An 18,041-nucleotide genomic window follows, 5' to 3' on the forward strand; every position below is an offset into this window, starting at 1 on the left:
AAGGTATTGTAGTTATAGTGCAAGAGAAGGCTAATTGTAATCCAAAAAACTCAACAGGACAACTGCCATCTTGTCCTGCTGACATGTAGTAGATGTGCTTCAGATCACTTTATCTTATGAATGTGAGGTTAGCAAATTTTCCTTAGTACCCAGCCTGAAGAGTTGGCAAACCACAGAACAAACTTATTATTGTAAGCATTTTTTGTTTGGATGCAATGATTATAATTTGTTCTCTTGAAGAATCACATTCATGTTACATCCTGCTCTTAGCAGAGCTCATGGCAGTTGCAATTTGTCAAAATTTGCCTTCTTTATGAACTTTGGTTTTGCTGACAAATTAAATCCTAAATTGAAACAAAGAATTGAGTTTACACTCTTTTGCTGCCAGGATCCTTCCCCAAAGATGTTTAACCTCAGCATAAAGTCAAGAAAGAATCATACCCTCTTTCTTTCATAAGAGGTGTTTTAATGAGCCACCTGAAGGCAAGGAGTAAGCAAAATTACTTCCTTTTTTCCATCAGGATTATCACTTAGGGCAAGTGTTTTCAAACAAACATTAGACGTCTCCTGTTATGTTTACAGTTTGGGAGGAGGGCATTCACGGGTACTGGGTTTTCCATGTGTAACTTTTATATCCATTTTCTGTGAAAAGAGTAGAGATATTTCCATGGCATAAAACAAATACATGTATATGCCAGTAGATATAATTGCTTTAATCAAATACTGTGTGCCCCATAGCAACCTTGATCTGGCAGTGAAGAGCACTAAAAGTTAAGCTAATTGACTTGCTTTTTGAGATAAGTAGGTGAGGTTATGGGACATAACTAGGGAATTTATTTGTTTTATTTGCTTAGCTTGTTGTAAGTTATACTCATCTAAGTGATAATAATTATTTTGAAAAACTATTTGAAGAATGTGCCAGCTTGTAGAATATTTTCCATACTGAGCATGAGAATGCCATAGTTACACATACCTGTGGTCCTTATCCCACTGGCCTTCATCTGACCCGCATTTTCCATGTATAGGTTTCCTATGCATGTATCAGCATAGGAATTATGTTTTTTCACTGCAGAACCAGACAATGCCCATAAGTCTCAGTGTCGAAACTCTTTTTGTCATCCAAAGGTGACTGTTCTTTCTGGAAGTGCCATCCCTTTCCTGGCTCTGGGGGGAAGATGGTGAAAATTTCAGTGCTCAGGGGCATCTTGAGTGGGGCCATGAGCTGTCAGCCGCAGTCTGGTTTTGTGGCTGTGTCTCTTCAGCTGGCACTTAATCATAACACTGTTAATCTTTATTCTGCCTTTGAGATCCAGCACCACATGGTGATATTTGGTTGTTGATGGAATACTGAGAGACAGCAAAACAGCTGGCAAGAATATTTCTGGGAAGAAGAAAAATAGCGAGAACAAAACAGAAAATGAAAGCAGTGTTGAATAGTGGGTCTGAGTTTAGATGGATTTTTAATTTTTTTAATCTTCTTACCTGCAGTGTTCTCTGTAAGGCAGAATTTCTTAGCAGCAAAAAGATATTATTACCCTTTCAGAAAGTTCTTTTCAAGTAGCTTTCTTGATAAAGTCCATGACTAGGTGCAGTGGAAGCATGGTAGAGGACTCACCCTAGATAATAGAAGATAATAAAAGAAGTGAGCACAGAGGCAAAGTGTTTGCTTAAATTTTTGTCAGCCATTCATTCTGCTGCTTGAATTACTAACTTTCAATATTCTTTTGATATGTTTTCTGGTCTAGCATAGACCTTTTTCCTGTCCATGCCTACTCAAATTTATAGCTACTTGTGCTTTCCATGTGGACCTTATTAACATTACAATTTTATTAAAATGCAACAGCAATTTGTATGCAGCTGTATTATCTAAACAGAAGTAAGCCGACAAAATTGCACAAGTTCATATTTGGTAATGGATATGTGATTTTACCATATTTAAAAAATTGTTTGGTGGCTGTTAGACAGGGGTTTTGGTGATCTAAGAACTTGAAAAAGGTAGTTTGGAAAAACTGTACAAGTGACTGCTAAGCTGCCACAGTTGTGTTTATTGTGTGTCCTTAAGGCAGATACCCTCTGACAGCATAGAAGAGAAACTCCCTGGATGACATTAAGAGGCTTTCTGATCTAATGTGTGCTCTCCTGATCAGACATAGCCAGAAATTCTGGGTGCCCTGGAAGGGCTACCTGCCTTCTGAAGTGAGAGGAGGAGCATGTGGGCTGCAGAATGGATGATATATATTTTGGTCCTCTCTATTGGGTAACCACTCTTGGGCTTAGTAGGGCCTTACATTTCTTTAAAACTTTTAACCTTTACAGAGTAGACTTAAATAAAAATGGCAGTCTCAGAAAAAGTTCAGAATAAAAAAGGTGAAATCTGCTTGCATCTCAAGCCTTTCACGTTTTCTGTGACAAGCTTATAAAATTAAGGTGTTGTATACTCATGCATCAAATTTACCTTCATTACTGTCATTACATGGTCAGTTGTGGCCATGGTCTGTGGCAGCAGGAGGTATTATACAGACCACTGTCCTGACAGGATGAGGTTGAGACACAGAAAAATGCACATGATGCTTTTGACAATCATCTTTTCTGTTAGCTTGTGTCCCTCCTGGTGTGGAGGCAAATGATGGTGGATGTGATGAACAGATCAGCCCTATCAGGCAAAATAGCAGTTCTGCCCATCAGGCACCCCATCTCCAGGAGAGCATGCTGGGTGGGAGAGCAGAAGGGCTGAACAAACACAGACTGATTCTACCCTAGATTATCTGTCAACCTTCAACAAACTTTAATTCAAGGACTTCCAAGGGCAGAGGTTGCATTTCTGCACTTGGCAACATTTCTTTTAAAATGCACTTAAGCAAGTTTTTATGGGAAAGGCAGTAATTTAGATTCACTTTAAAATGAGTGCTCCAGTAGTGGAAACAGGACTTGAAGTAAGATTCTGTAACGCTGTTTGGCTCTGCATAGCTCACTGCCCAAACAGTATCTGAATGATGAAGCTGTGTTTAAATAAGATTCTTTAAAAGATTTTCAGCCCACATGGACATGTAACCACAATGTAGAAAACAGATATGAATGCTTTGGTAGATGCTGAAAGAGGGTGGTGGTGTAGGAATTTGGAGGTCAAAAATGATAAAGAAGAAATGGAAAGACAAGTGATCTGGGGATAAGGTTCTCTAAAGAAAAAAATACTCTTTCCCGGATTTAGGGCACTGGAGTTTTTGCTCTGTACGTCAGCCACACAGATGTGGGGCTGTGCAAGCCAAGTCCCCTGTGTGTGCCATTCACCTCCTCAGCAGTCACCAGAGGGACTGCTCACAGTGTTAGCCGAAGGCTGAAGGATCTGACCATCTCCTCTGGGACAGCAGCTCTGTTCCCTGGCAGGCGTCCCGGGGGTGCTGGAAGGCAACATGCTCTGCACAATCTCTCTGCCTCCTGACCAGAGACAGTCAGGGTCACAGACGTGAATATTATCTTTGTGACGCTTCAAGTGAGCAAACAGATAATATATTTTTTTAAAGGAATGTTGCATGCAGTCAGTTGAATGTAGAAATGTCATATCAGATCTTCCAAGAGCTTGTTCCCTTGAGGGGATGTTACGCCAGCTCACCCACCCCACCAGTGCAGAGGCAAGGCAGGGAAGGGAGTGCACATGCATGTGCCTGCACATCTATGTATATGTGCACACACATATGAGAGTCATGAACTGGCCTCTTTTCTCTGCATGAGTTCCTCTGTCTTCCTTCTGATGGTAACTAAGCCAGGGAACTCCTCTTTTTTCCTGTACCATAGTCTGGGAATCATGCCCTGGACATTTTTTCAGCTGAGCACATTTACATAGAGGAAATCGGCCCAGAGACTCCTCTTTGAACAGTATTTGTACTAGACAGTTTTGCAGTGGTTTCAGGTATGCTTTATTTTTTTTTAACCAACTGATAGGAAAGTAAAGGACACAAGTAACTTTGTTTTCAAAACAGATGTATGAATACATATCAAAATACAATATCCTAAATATATATACTTGTAGAACTTAAAGCAAGACTGGTATAGTATCATTGCATTTATATATGTTTTTTTCTGTGTCCTGCTTAGTGATGCAGTTGAGCAAGGGAATAATTTTTATTTAGGTCCATCTTGAATTGCAGATGAATAAGAGTATGAAGCAGAGCACCAGCACCAGGAGGAGCAGTGCAGGAAGGGCCTGACAGGGCAGCTGTGGAACAGGATGCACTCTTTGGGAAAGAAGATGCAAGAGAAGCTCGCCCTTGGTCTGGATGAACAAGGGGAAACTCTTTTAAATAAAAGATGAAATAAATGCATAAACAATCAGGGAGAGTCTTGCCACCACAGCGGGAAAAAAATAAAGAATTTCAGCTTATATGTGAGGATCATTATCTGCTGGCACAACTTGTTTCTTTTGGAGGGTAGAAGATGGTTTCTTGCCAGTAGTGCTTCAGCTGTAGTGGGAGAAAAGGCAGGTTGTTTTACTGGAGCTTGATCTTTTTTTTTTCTTCTCTCCTGGTTTTGCCTGTGGCAGCCTATGACTTGACTCGAAACCAGAAGCCATTCAGGTCCTGTGTATGGCACATAAAGCCTGGGATATTGTACAGTGATACTGTGTTTGCTGTTATTTTAGTGAAGGTACATAGAGAGTGGAAAGTGTTGAAAAGAAAAGCGAAATGCATGGTGATTCCTTTATAACAAGACAGTCAGCATTCCTTCTTTAGGTTAATATTTCTCAAGTTTTCAAATCTGGCTGCAAAATCCCTGCTTCCAAAACTCGATATGCAGCTTCCAAGCCTGAGAATAGGGATGCCATCCTTTGTTAAACACTATGGGATATATTTAAGCCCTTGATTGTTTGCTTAGGAAATGTGTGTGTAGTAGAGTTGTTTCACCCTTTATTGCATAAACATTTCTCTGAACTGGCAAATTTCATTATTGTTCTTGGAATGTCATTCTCACTTTAAATGTCAGGGTTTTTGCCAGGGCCAAGATGTCTGTGATGGCACACCTTCCACCTTATGTCTCTCACACCACTTTTCTCCAAAATCTGTATGTTTTCACAGGTGTTTTCCCACAACTTCAAAGACTTTGTTTCTGCTTTTTTTGCAGGGGAGGGCGGGGTGCAATAGTGAGAGATACCCGTGCTCCAAAATGCTCCTCTCCTTTGGAATTGTGTTGCTTCCACAGAGAGCTTTAACTGAAGTGGTTTGTCAGAAAACTGTCCCTTGTGTGATAATAAGTCACATTGCTGCAAAGACTCTTAACAGTTTTCAGAGGTTATTGATGGTCCTTTTTTTTTTTTGGCAGGTGTGTTTGTATCAGTATTGTAGAGCTTTTATTGTGATAGTGCTTCAAGAAATGATTTGAGTTTCATTTCTGTTTTCTTAGATCCCCTTAAAACATACAGATCTCTTTCTTATTCTGAAAAAGTTATCCTTAGGTTTTATTTTTGTAATGATGTGTCTGGTGTTTTCCCACTTCTTTCAGCTTGGCTTATAGTTAGTTTTTATTGATTAGTTTTAAGGAATTGTGTTCATATGACCATGCAACATGTAGAATTTTGATAGGTAAACTTGGCTTACTGGGTTGGTGGATGTTGAAGTATTTTAAATATAATAAATAGAGGCAGAGCTGTGTGGCTTTTGCGATTTTTATTTGATAACAAGGGCTTTCATCTTTCCACTATACCTCTAACTCTTTTCTCTCAAGCATAAAAGATTATTTCTTTCTAAAAATAAATATTCTTTGAAATGGAAAAGTAAACATAGAACATGCTGGAGCTTTGTAGACTCTGAAGTCTAATGGGATCACAAAAAACAATCCAGGGGTTCATCCATCTCATTGCATTATTGATTCTGCTCTGCTGAGTCATCAGCCCTCGTACATGAATCTGAAAAAGAAATTTGGGCATATAAGAATAGTGTGATGCAGTATGAAAACTCTCCCAGATCTGGTGTGATCTGGTTGCTAAGTGTCATTGCAGCTATTCAGTGAAATAAAGCAAGCCACATTATCAGTGATCTGTAGACCATATAAGATTTCAATATTAGAATGATAATTTTTTGCTTGTTCTGTACAATTATGTATTTAAAGTAATGCAGGAATACTAAGATTGCTCTAGATTCAGAAAAGAAAAATAGAACATTAAGGACAATGTTGAATTTAAATGTTATTTTTCAGAATGTTTTTCCTTTTTTGGACTGAGAACGCTATGCCACAGGATGGACTAATGGTGATTTAATTGAGAAGATATGTATTAATACATAGAAGCAAAATGAAGCTCTGAAAGTTACTCTTGTGAGTGATAACTTCAAAGTACACACACTGTTGAGGGCTGTTTTCTAACCTAAAAAGAAGAAAGGTATTTTGTTTATCACATACAATCAGTGTTTCTGTGGCAGGCCAAGATGCTGAACTTCTTCCCTTGCACACAAGGTTTCATTTAGGCGATGTCTACGCCAGGATGTTTCGGTAAAGAAGTTTCCACTCTGGTCACCAGCATTGCTCACTTTTCACTGGTGACTGAATTGCTGCAGGAAGGACTTTGCCTAAAAGAGATTTCTGTACAACCTGGCTTTTCCACAGCAGTTTTACCTTTGTTGCACGTTTATCAGTAGTGGCAGCAAATATAGAAAAGGATTTTTCTCATCTTAGTGAAGCTGAAGTGGATCACAGTGGAGGTAAACTTGGTCTATAACATGCCTAAAGACCTGTGGAGCTCTGCAGGACAGCTTTCTGTACTGGTGGTTCAGTCACTTCCCTTTACCTGATGCTGCCCATTGAGACCTCCAGGCTGCTTGAAGCAGGATTTGACCAGCTGAGAAGGAGCGTTCTGCTTTGCAGTTGTGCTCTGTGGCTTACAAAAAGCTCTCACTACCTTTTGTGATTCTCAGTTGTGTTACCAGACAACTCAGAACTCCTGCTGCTTTCAGCTACTCTTCCTGTGCTGATAGCAGTGGATTTGTCTGTATAAAAAGTGACCTCACCAGAAGTGAGCAGAATTTTGTCTTGCTTCATGACCTGGCAAGGAAACAATAGGAAATGCCCAGAAATTAGTACCAGAACAAGATAGACGATAGAAGTCTGATGGAAGATTTTTTCTATTTAGTAGCTGTGCTGAGTTTTTTTAATACTAGATTAGATAATAAAATATTGAAGTAAAGTCAAGCATACATGTATATTGATCTGTTTTTCTGAAGTTTGCTCAGGGATAGTTGTTTGTTCTTCCTACTGTGCATGCAAGTGATCATGAACACAAGAATGGACTTGCAAAGGATCTTTGCTAATAGCAAAGGCCAAATGTCTATGGAAGAAAAGGAAAGTGTTCTTAATAATCTCTGCAAAACATTGAACAATGCATTTTGAAATGGCATTTGTCTGTTAAAGTTTCTCCAGTAATCCTCCAAACTTGAACCAACCAACCAAGGACCCTCCATACCTTGGTCAGAAATTCTCAAGTTCAAGTTCTTCACTCTAACACATGGCTCTCAACGCTTGGGTTGAGAATTCTTGCAGAGAGTTATTGCAGAGTTCTTCTGGTGTGAGAAGCAGCTTCTTGTGATACCTCAGGAGTGTTGACATTGTGTGTAATGGTGGCAGAGCAGAGTGGCAACACTCCTCACCTTTCATCCACTGGCAGAAGAGTTTTTGGTGGGACCTGTTGTCTCAAATCTCCATGGTACCAATGAAGAAAATAGAGAATTGGACACCTTCTGTGCAACAGAACACTATGCACATTTCCCTTCTATTCAATTGTGTGCTGTCATCCTCACAATCCTATGGACAGGGGAATGTGTTCAGACTCTTAGTGCTCTAGAACTAGGGCTGGAGGAGGGACTCAGGCCCTCCTCCTAGGAATTTGTAGGTAAATGTGAAGTGCACATATGACGTGATGGGCTCTGGATGGTTGGTATCCAGGAAAGTGTTTTTAGTGTTCCAATAGCTTCATTAATATGTCAGCTTAGTCTTCATTTAATGATCAGAAAAATATATGGTAAGATAAGACTTGACTAGAAATGGAGTCAAAACTGTCTTGATGTCACAGTAGTAATTCGTGGTGCATTACTATATTAGGATTTCAGTCTTCCAAATTAAAGATATGTAGCAGAAGTGGGAAAATATCAGAGAAGAGCAACAAGAAGAGATGTATGGAGCAGCTTCCCTGTGAGAAATGACTAGGATGACTAGGGCTCTTCACCTTGAGAAAGCAGTGGCTAAGAGAGGATATGATAAAGGTCTGTGTTAGGAAGTGCTATCAGGAAGGATGATTGTTCACTGCCTATTAAAAACAAGAAGTGGGGGGCAGCAATGTAACCACTAGGTGACAGATCAAAAAAATTCAAAGGAAGTGGTTTCTCAGATGCATGTAATTAGACTGTGAGCATGGTGGATGCTGCAGGATGTTATGGATGCCGTCAAAGTACAAGTGGTCAAAAACAGTCACATAAGTTCCTGGAAGAAAATTCTGCTAAAGACTCTTATATACAGAGATATTACTTCTGCCTTAGGAAGTCCTTAAGCTGAAAGTTTCTGGAAGTTATCAGAGCGTATTCTGAAGAACTTTCACTAGATGCTTGCTTTTATTTTCGTAGTCTTTAAATATTTGCTGGTTGCTGCTCTAAGCTAGAGTATGGGGTAGATGGGCCTCTAATCTCACACCAGGACAATAATTTTTGTTCTAACACTCACCACAAGTTTTAACATGATGTCACTTTGCAGTTTGCTTGCTTCCTTTTTGTCTGCCTTTCAGAATCCCTCTGCCATGTCCCTGGACTTTGTGGTGGCTGCCTCAGCTACTTCAAACCCTACGTGCAGTTTAGCACTGGAAACAGAGGGAAGAAGTCATCTGAATAATGAGCTCATGGCTAGTCAGACACAAGTTGATATATGGGGTAAACACACAGATTGGAATTCTTTCATAACATCTTGATTATGAAAAGATAACCATGATATTTATATCTCCCTAGTTACTTGTAACACCCTCATACCATGGGGGAAAATGGTTTTGTTCTGTTTTTAAAGCAACATTCGCATTTAGTGCTTCATTGTGTACAGGTTTTTTAATACTAATTGTTTTGTCTGACTTAGGTGTTAAAAAGTCTCAGCATCCCAGTTGGAGCAGAGTTTTAGTGAATTCTCTCAGGAGTATTACCCCAGTAAGCTCAAGTGATCGTTTCCATGCCAGTTCATACATAATCACAGCCTGTGAGTGGAATTTTATGTTTTGGTGGTGCCAAAGGTTAAGCCTTATCATGATGAATTTGGGTCCAGAATGCTAGCAATTTCAGGTGCTTTCTTCATAGCCAAAATAAGTGGCTGGAGAGCTCTGAGAAACATCCCTGCTTTCCAGTCTTGGTAAAGCCTGGTATTACAGTAATTTCCTGCATCTGGAGATTTGCTTTGATATCCATCTGTGCTTTCCTACTTCAGAAGACCTCTACATCCCCTTCAGTTAGCACACAGTGCAGCTCCCTGCAGAGGTGAGAGCACTGGGTGTGTGGTATAATAGTGCTTAATGTTAACCACAAGCTTTTTGTAGCAGAGCTCTTCTTAAATGTGAACATTTCCATACAACTTTTTTTCATGCTACAGGGTGTCAGATTTCAAAAGGCAGCACTATGGCAAGCCAGTGGTTAGTTTATATGATTACTCTGAAATTAGCAAAATGATATAGTGATAAAAATGTTGGCTTTGTGCACTGTAATTTCTTCCTGGAGTGATTTCTTAGGTTTACAAGTAATTTTGTTGAAAAGTACAATAGTATTTTGCAGAAAGAATATATATGGTGCAATAGAAAATATTTATTTTCCTTACTTGTGTTGTTTTATTGATTTTCTTAGTTTGCTTTGTACTTAAGGTTCAGTAACAAATTGCAACAGATTGGGCTATAACAAATTATATAGTTAACAGCTATATGTTCTTTTATTTTTCTTGTGTTCATGGAATGAGTCCTCAGACAAAATATTTTTCCAGTAGGGGGACAAAATGAGTATCTAACTATTCTATTCACAAATAAAATGCATCATACTTTGAAAGTGGAAATTTTAGCTTTTTATTGTTACATCTTCTGCAGACCTGTTATTCTGAAGTGTCAAAGCCACATTTCTTTGGAAACCTGACACAGCTGAGAATCGTATATTTGCCAGATGTGAGTCTGGACATTGATCTGGATGGTTAGTGCTACTTTTCCATAGGGAAAAGGGTACAATCAGCCTTGGGAACTTGTACTACAATAATCCATTGCTTTGATTAAGATAATTTCAAAGACGGAGATACCAGCTGATTTTTGTTTTCTGTCTTTGACGTTGGGGCATGGGAAGAAGTTTTGTACTATGAAAGGGTGAACTCAGACATGCAGTGTCCAGTGTCCATGCAGCGTTACGGTGGCAGTAAATGATGCTGATGGAGGCTCACACACATGTGGTGAGATTACTCACTCATGGATGAAAATTCCGTGTTTGGACAATCTCTAGGCATGGCAGAAAGCTGGTCTGTCACAAATGGCTTGTTGCCTTGGGACATATACTGAGAAGATAGTTACTGTCCTTGGGTAATAGGTGAGCTGAGATTTGTCCAAACTTAAGTATTTTTGGGTTTGGGGAGGATTTGTTTCTTAATTCTTATCATTAGCTCAATGCTCAGGCATTTCTTAGACATTTTACAGAAAAGCATTGCAAGTGCCATGCAACCCTAAGCAAGAAGCAGCATGAGCAACTTCCCTTTACATTGGATAAAACAAGTGGTTCCTAGGAAGTCAGGGATGGGCCCTGTATGTTGTTCCTAAGGGGAATGATACCTCATACTTCTGGGCAACATTGTAAGACTCTGACACTCTCTTGTTCTACATGTATTACTGCTGTGCTACTTGATGGAAGTTAAACCTGCTTTATGCAGAAATCATTGTTCTAAGACTTGAGAATAACCTGTTTCATAATTACAGTGCAAGTTGTAAGAGTGTTCATTTAGTGCACTGAACTCTTTAAAAAAACCCACTCTAGGCATTGTACACTTTGTAAAGAAAAAGAAAAAAAAAAGCAAAAAACAAAATCCCAGTAAAATACCCAGGGAGAGTGAAGAAAAAAATATGTTCTCTAACTTAAAGTGATGCGGAGTCTACTCGAGTTCATGAACCAGCACCACCGTTTGATGTCAGCAGAACTGAGCGGAAGCGTGTGGTTTGTGAGCTTGCTGCTGCTGTGGAGTCACAACTCCTCGCTGGCTGTGGATGGGCTGTGTAGGGCAGACCACAGTGCAAACCTGCTGATTGTTTGGCCCCAGGATTAAGACCCTGTCTCAAATGGAAATGTCAGGTCCTTTACCCAGTGCCATGCTGTACGTTCTGCTGCGTTTTGCATCAGGGATGGAGACAGACCACAATTAACGTAGAAGTAGGCAAGAACATCTCCTGCCTACTTGGCCAGATAGTCTCCATCATAGGAGGGAGGAAGAGAAAAAGCAAGCTATGTTCTTGGACAGAGAAGGAAAAAAAAAAAAAAAAAAAAAAAAAAAAAAAAAAAAAAAAAAAACCAGTATTGCCTCATGTTCCTTTAGCATGTGACCAGTTACGGCAATTGCTGATTGTCTACATACCAGGAAAAAAATGCCCTGTAGTATTAAAAGTTCCAGTCTCTACTTCAGGTCATTACAAAGGTCTAAAGGCAGTTATTAAGGAAGTCAATCCAACTTTTAAATAATACTTTGCTGAGCAAGAGAAAATCAAAGAGGACAAGAGATTGTTTCAGAGGGGTTTATGATCTGTACTGAGCTTTGATTTTTTCCATTGTCTTTGGATTAGCTGCATGAGATGATGTCTCTCATTCTTTGAAAACTAGGTTTTTAGACTATTATGAAGCAGATAGAAAAGAAGCAATATAAGAGAGGCCACAGAAGACTTGCAATGCCTGTTTAACACTTTAAGAGGATGCTGCAGTGTATTCTGTATTCTAGAGTAAGGCTGCTTCTGGGTATAGAGAATCTGCATCTGGAACAGATACTTAAAGTTGAGGTGATCAATTATGGCATCTCAGGCACAGGGGCAACACATGTGGGAGTTGCTTGGGGAAGTGATTTTTCTTTTCACTATTCTTCCAGCATAATAGGCTTTATTTGCCCTGTTCTGTACCTTTCAAACAGACAAAAAGAATTTGGGGTATACATGTGTCTCTAACATGATTGCCTTTGTTGCAGAGAACAGTATGAACAATATGCAATGGCAATGCAGAGATTTCTGCCATGATGACAAAGTTCTCATTCCACAGAGCTTGCTTTTGCTGAGCTCTACTAGAAGGAATTTCTGGGAAAAGAGTTTTAATTTAATTAATTGATACTATTTTAATAATTCTATTCTCATATTGAAGAATATATATAAAACTGGGTAATAATGTAAATAAACAATACAATTATTCTATATATTGTATGCAAAATAGAAATAATTTTATGTTTTCTTTATGTACATACATGTATAATATATTTCCATTTGGCCATCTACTGGTACACAAAATAGTGAGCTTATTACAAACTTATTTCTTTAATTTCCATTGGGATTAATTTCTAGTTATTCCTGGTTCTTTTCATCATGAGGTATCTGTCCATTGAGAAATAGGGAAGACTTAAGTAGATGTATGTGAATATTCCTCTGATGTAGCTGAAGAATTACGGCTAAGTCTGTGCACATCTATGCAGGTCTAAAACAAACAATTTCTTCAGGAGAGTGTTTTCAGTGAACAAATTGCATTTAAGAAATGGGAGGCTTCTCCTGAAAGCTATATATGTATATATGTATATATATATGTGTGTGTGTGTGTGTGTGTGTGTGTGTGTGTGTGTGTGTGTGTGTTTGTATATATATATCCCCATTTTTGCTTTGTGGAAATGCCAAGCAGCCAGTAGTTCATCCATTACCCATGTAAAGATATGATGAAATAATGAGTACTTCACTGGGAAAGCTCTTGGCGCGTATAAAGGTACTTGAGACATGGAATGCATAAGCATGGCAAAACCAAGGTACACGTCATTTGGATATTGCTAAAACCTACCTGCCTTTAAAAAGAACCAAAAAACCTGGTCACATGTCTGCTCAGGAAAACAAAAATAAAACCATAAACCTCAAAGTTTCTGCAAATGATTTGCTACTAACGTCAGTGGTTTTTTTTAGAGAATGAGATGTTTTAGATCAAGCAAACATTCTTCTGACATTGGTGACGTAATGGTCTCGTGTTCAGAAAGATTTCCTGTTTACTTTGGATCTGAACACAGACATCTCGAGAAAGAAGGTGGTAAAATTTTCATTACACATCTGCCTATAAAGACAGCCCAAACTGTTCCGAGATCTGTAGTAAATTTTATATACTTTTCTTCCTCTATAAAAAATTGGATAAGTAACAGTAGAAAAATCTCATAAAATCAGAGAGTCTCAGTTTTCTGACCAAGCTAATTCCTCAGTTTTAATCCTGTAATGCAGAAAATTATCAGGGAATGTCAATTTGTCAGCCTTGTGAGCTGGGAGCTTTGTTAGCAAATGCATCTGAAGTCAAGGGACTAGGTGTCCCTTAGAGACGAATTGCTGCTCCCCTGTGGGTTTTTTGCTTGATTTTTCTACTTTTGTTGAGGTTGGGCTTGAAGGCACTTGAGATGGTGTTTTATGTTTGGACTTCGGTGTTGATTATTTCTTATTAGTGAAACAGTATCATAGCCGTGAGTTCTGTAGTCTTTCATTAGTAAGGTATAAAATGGTCAGTTATATCTTGTTATAAGGTCTTTTAAAACTAAACTATTTAATTAAGTAATGACACTTAGATTATTTTCTTTTTTAACTTAATAAGTGATCCTTCAAAGCCCACAATGCGGACTTTTTTGTCTAATTACAAAACATCACCTAAACTCATGAAGAAGAAGGAAGAAGAAGGTGAAGAAGAATAACTTGCCTCTGCTTTAAAACTTCTATCTGTTTCATATTTATTTCTATATTCTAAAACCCCAAACTCTAAGTTTTCTACCCTGTGATATTACACACTTCTAATTAACTACACAGGCGTAATCTTAGTGCTATTAATTAATTTTGGAAGTCTTCTCTACAGCCTTAGATCAAATGCAGTGCTCTCTTGCGAGTCTGTGCCTTTCAGCATGGAAAGTTCAAAACTCTCAGCATCCAGGATTCCAACACTCTCCTAATTCTGGCGAGCTCACAGATGGCAATAAGGCTTTTTTGTAGTGAAGATCAGGACTTAGTTTTATGCTGTAACTTTTCATGAATTTTCTGTTTCAAATAATAACTTCTGTGAGTGTTCACAGTAGAAGCAATACATCTTGTTCATAATTTATATTTAAATGTATCCTTTTTTCCCCAGAAGGCAGAAATCATCTGGCTGTTGTTTTATTTTCCTAATTATAAAATAACAGAGATTATATATAAAACTTGCTGCAACTCTTCCTATGCCTTTGAAAAGATGGGTACATCAATCTCCCTTTAGCTATCCACTCTCTAAAGAGTGAAGAAGTCTGTTGTAAAACAGACCATGATGAAGATCTTGTATGGACTGAGATTAAAAATAAGTGTATTTGAGTGTTTCATTGTTTATTTTGCTTTTTAACTATTTTGAGAAACAATGTCACAGATGTGGAAACCTGCTTAATCTCCATAATATAACTGCTGAGCAGTCCAGAGACTGAAGTTCTGAATTCAGGTCAGCACAGCTTTGCTGCCGAGGCAGGAGTTGTTATTTGATGCCTAGGTGATGAAAATCTAATAGAAGAAAAATACAGACCGTGGTAAAGTCAGCAAGTGGATTTTGGTCTGTTTTGATGGTCTGCAGGATTAGATTACTGGTTGGTTTTGTTGGCTAAATTCATTAAATGTGTGTTTTGTGAGTATAAAAAGCATACTTCTTAATGTGCGATTGTGATACCAGCATAAGAAAAACCCAATATCGGTACATGCTTTGGCATGAAATTATTGTGTGTTTAGAGATTCTGCATACATTCTCTTAATCTGGTGGGTAAGAAATTACTGCTTGTAGAGCTGTTAGGGAATTTACATTGGCACTAGAAACCAAAACTGGATCTAGGAGAGCACATTTATGACAGTGACAAACACACAGGCAAGATAATATACAGTATATTGTAAGAAAAACATAGGATTTTGCTTTTAGAAAAATAGAGAAGGAAGGAGCAGCTTGCTGCCAGCTGCATGAGAATGGATTTGGGTTGTTGAGAAGCACTCAGCAGAGGGGAATGTCCCGCAAGACTCAGGCTGAGTCCAGTGGATCAGTGGTTTGAATTAACATGGAGCAGGTTTAACATTCTTTGGTTCATGCCTTTTACCTCACTAACTGAAATGCAGAGGGTCCTGATGCTCTCAGTTCTGTGCTGACAGCACAGAGACACCAAGCAGCACTTGTGTGAAGCCAGATGGGGCTCATGGGGCTTGGCAGCTCAGCTGGCTTCCAGGTGTCACTTGTCCCTGGATGCAGTGGCTCTCCAAGCCGACTCTATCTGTTGTGGGTAATTTGCGAACTGGATAACTTGCCTCTGCTGTGTTTTAGTGGTAACTGTGGAAAAAAGGGGAGAGAAATGCAATGCAAGGCACATTTTAAAACAGTGCTTATCAGTAATTTAACTTGTAATGGATTTGATGCCACTTAAAATTGTTTTTTTTCTCCAGGCAAAAACTGCTTCTCCAAAATGCAGATGCTCCTGTTATCATGAACACCTACTTTAGTCAGAAGGTGCTACTCAGTGAATATTCAGAAGCCAGAGAGAAGAAGTATGGTCTTACAAAGATGCCCATCAGGAAGAATATTATATCTTTGGCACAGACCTTCAGACTTGATGACGTCAATGATAAGTTACACCAGGAACCTTCAGACAATCAGGTATGGTCCATTTGGTTCACAATTAAGCACTTGGTAAGAAGTTGGTGAGCAAATGTTTGGAAATTATAAGAAAAACAAAAATTCTAAATTACTGACCTGTTTGGTTTCCTCTTTCATTTAGTCAAGGCTGAATAATATGCAGTGTTTATTTTAATAATATTTCCTTAGTAGAGGCTTTTGGTCCATCAAAATGCTGAATTGCTCTGAGGTTATTTTGCTGAAATCTCACAACTGTGCTAAATAGTAATTATAACTTGGTTTTTAATTGATTTTTCTCTTATTCTTTATAGCTGAATAGCTAAAAAATAGCTGTTTTCTTCTAACTCACTCAAGATACTATTTAAAATAAGCATTCCTTTTCCCTATTCCTATGTCTTAACTCACTTGCTTATTGATCCTATCCTTTCTTTAAAGCATCAATTGATAACATCACCCCCCATTCCCACCCCTTCAGTTTGTTTTCCTATTTTGACTTTATTTTTATTAAAATGACTACTGATTCTGCATTTCTGTAGCTGTGGTTGTATGACCTGAGGTATTTTAAGAGATTTGTTTTCTTCAGAGTGTTTGCCAGCACTTTTTGAAAGTAAGGCTCTTGTAAAAGCTTTATATTGGCTACCTAAATGATTCTTAATATTTGAGAAGTTTGGCCCTTCAAGTTTGAAGAGCCATGAGTGTCAACATTTTGTGTTTGCTTTATATATAATTCCCATTATAGGCCTGGGAATGTAAAAGTTACATAAATCAAATCCTAAATCAAATCCTAAATTGAATTTCTTACTTCAACTCTAACTTGTAAAAAGCTTCTACAGTGGTATTTGAAAACCAGAACAATTTACTTGTTCCCCTCATGGCTCCTAACAAACAAACCACTTCATTTAAAACTTGGTAGACAAGTTTTATTGCAACCACTTTGTAGACAAAGGGTAGTGTCGTACCACAATTTTCTTTAAATACTGAAAATTCTCCTTCTTTATTGGTGTATAATACTTGTGGCACAGTCAGTGATATTCCGAAAACCTTTCTTCACACACAGCTTTTTATAAAAACTGGTTTCATTGTGAAAAAAGAAATTTGGCTCATGATGCAAAGGAGCCTATATGTATATAGACCATGTTGGTCTGTGCTTGCATACAATCTTTATTGAGAGAGATTTATTTTAAAATTAAGATAAACTACATTTCCCATTTAGATTATGGCAAACTGTAGTATTAATGAAATTTATTTTGCAAATTTTGAAGGTTTTATTAATAAAATATGTTTTAAAAGTAGTGGAAAAATAAAGTTTTTGCTTTAAAAGTTTTGTATTTTTCATAAATTATTGAATTCTTTTACAGTGAAATATTTTCCATTGAAATGTGTAAGTCTGAGGAGTAGGTTACTAGACTATAAAACTAGAGATATGTTCATTTCCAACTTGGTTGAAACTCCAGAAGCATTCAAGATGAATTTTACCCTTTTTTTCAGAAGAGGAAGGAACAGAACACCAAAGAAGTAAAAATAAAACTCCATTCAAGGGGAAGAATCCTAAGTGCTAATATCAGTTCTGTTTTCCTGCTGGTGTCACCTTCATCTCTCAGGGGTTGAGTTAGCTCAGTCCAGAGCACCAGTTAAATGCAGGAGCACCCCATATGTGCAACTCTCTTGAGTGTTTATTGAAAATACACAATAAATAACTGGCCAATAGTCTGCAATTTACATTAGGAGCAGTAAGTATTTCAAAACTGATTTTGGACTTGCAACTTGATTTTTCATTATGGCATTTTCCTCTCTAGCTCTACATAATTTCAAGGGTCTCTGGAATGTTTCTCTTAATGTGTTGTCCTTCACCAGGTTCCTTGTGCTCCACAAGCCCATAACAACGGTGATTCCAAAAGGCATCCTTTAGGACGGAGTGCTGTTAATGATTCTCTGCTTGAAATGGTGGAAAGCCAGGGAGCAGTGGGATGGAGAGAAGTGCAGGTACAAGTCATTATCCAAAGGGTGTACTGTTTGCCTGCCAGAGAAGGATACAGAAGCCACACTCAAGGAAACAAGCCTCTTTGTGCAGCACCCGTCACAAATTCAGATCCACCAAATGTTAGGTGAGTAATGAGATGCATGGGAATTTTTTTGTTGAGGCTGTGACACATGAGAAACCAAAGAGGAGTGAGTTCAGAAATGTCA

The 18,041-nt window shown here is 38.3% G+C and overlaps 1 protein-coding gene across 7 annotated transcripts in view; it reads left to right on the top strand.

Moving 5' to 3' along the window:
• Positions 1-18,041, top strand: part of SPIDR (scaffold protein involved in DNA repair) — a 194,030-nt gene that overhangs the window by 110,396 nt on the left and 65,593 nt on the right. For all 7 annotated transcript variants that reach the window (XR_014953404.1, XR_014953403.1, XM_031504029.3 and 4 more), the window contains 2 exons: positions 15,665-15,875; positions 17,709-17,959. Coding sequence is in view for 5 of the 7 variants with exons in the window: in XM_031504029.3 (XP_031359889.3) it covers positions 15,665-15,875; positions 17,709-17,959 (462 nt within the window). In the remaining 2 variants the exon portion in view is untranslated. The remainder of the gene's footprint in view (positions 1-15,664; positions 15,876-17,708; positions 17,960-18,041) is intronic.

This window comes from Lonchura striata, chromosome 2, assembly GCF_050655825.1.
Source record: "Lonchura striata isolate lonStrDom1 chromosome 2, ASM5065582v1, whole genome shotgun sequence".
NCBI lineage: Eukaryota > Metazoa > Chordata > Aves > Passeriformes > Estrildidae > Lonchura > Lonchura striata.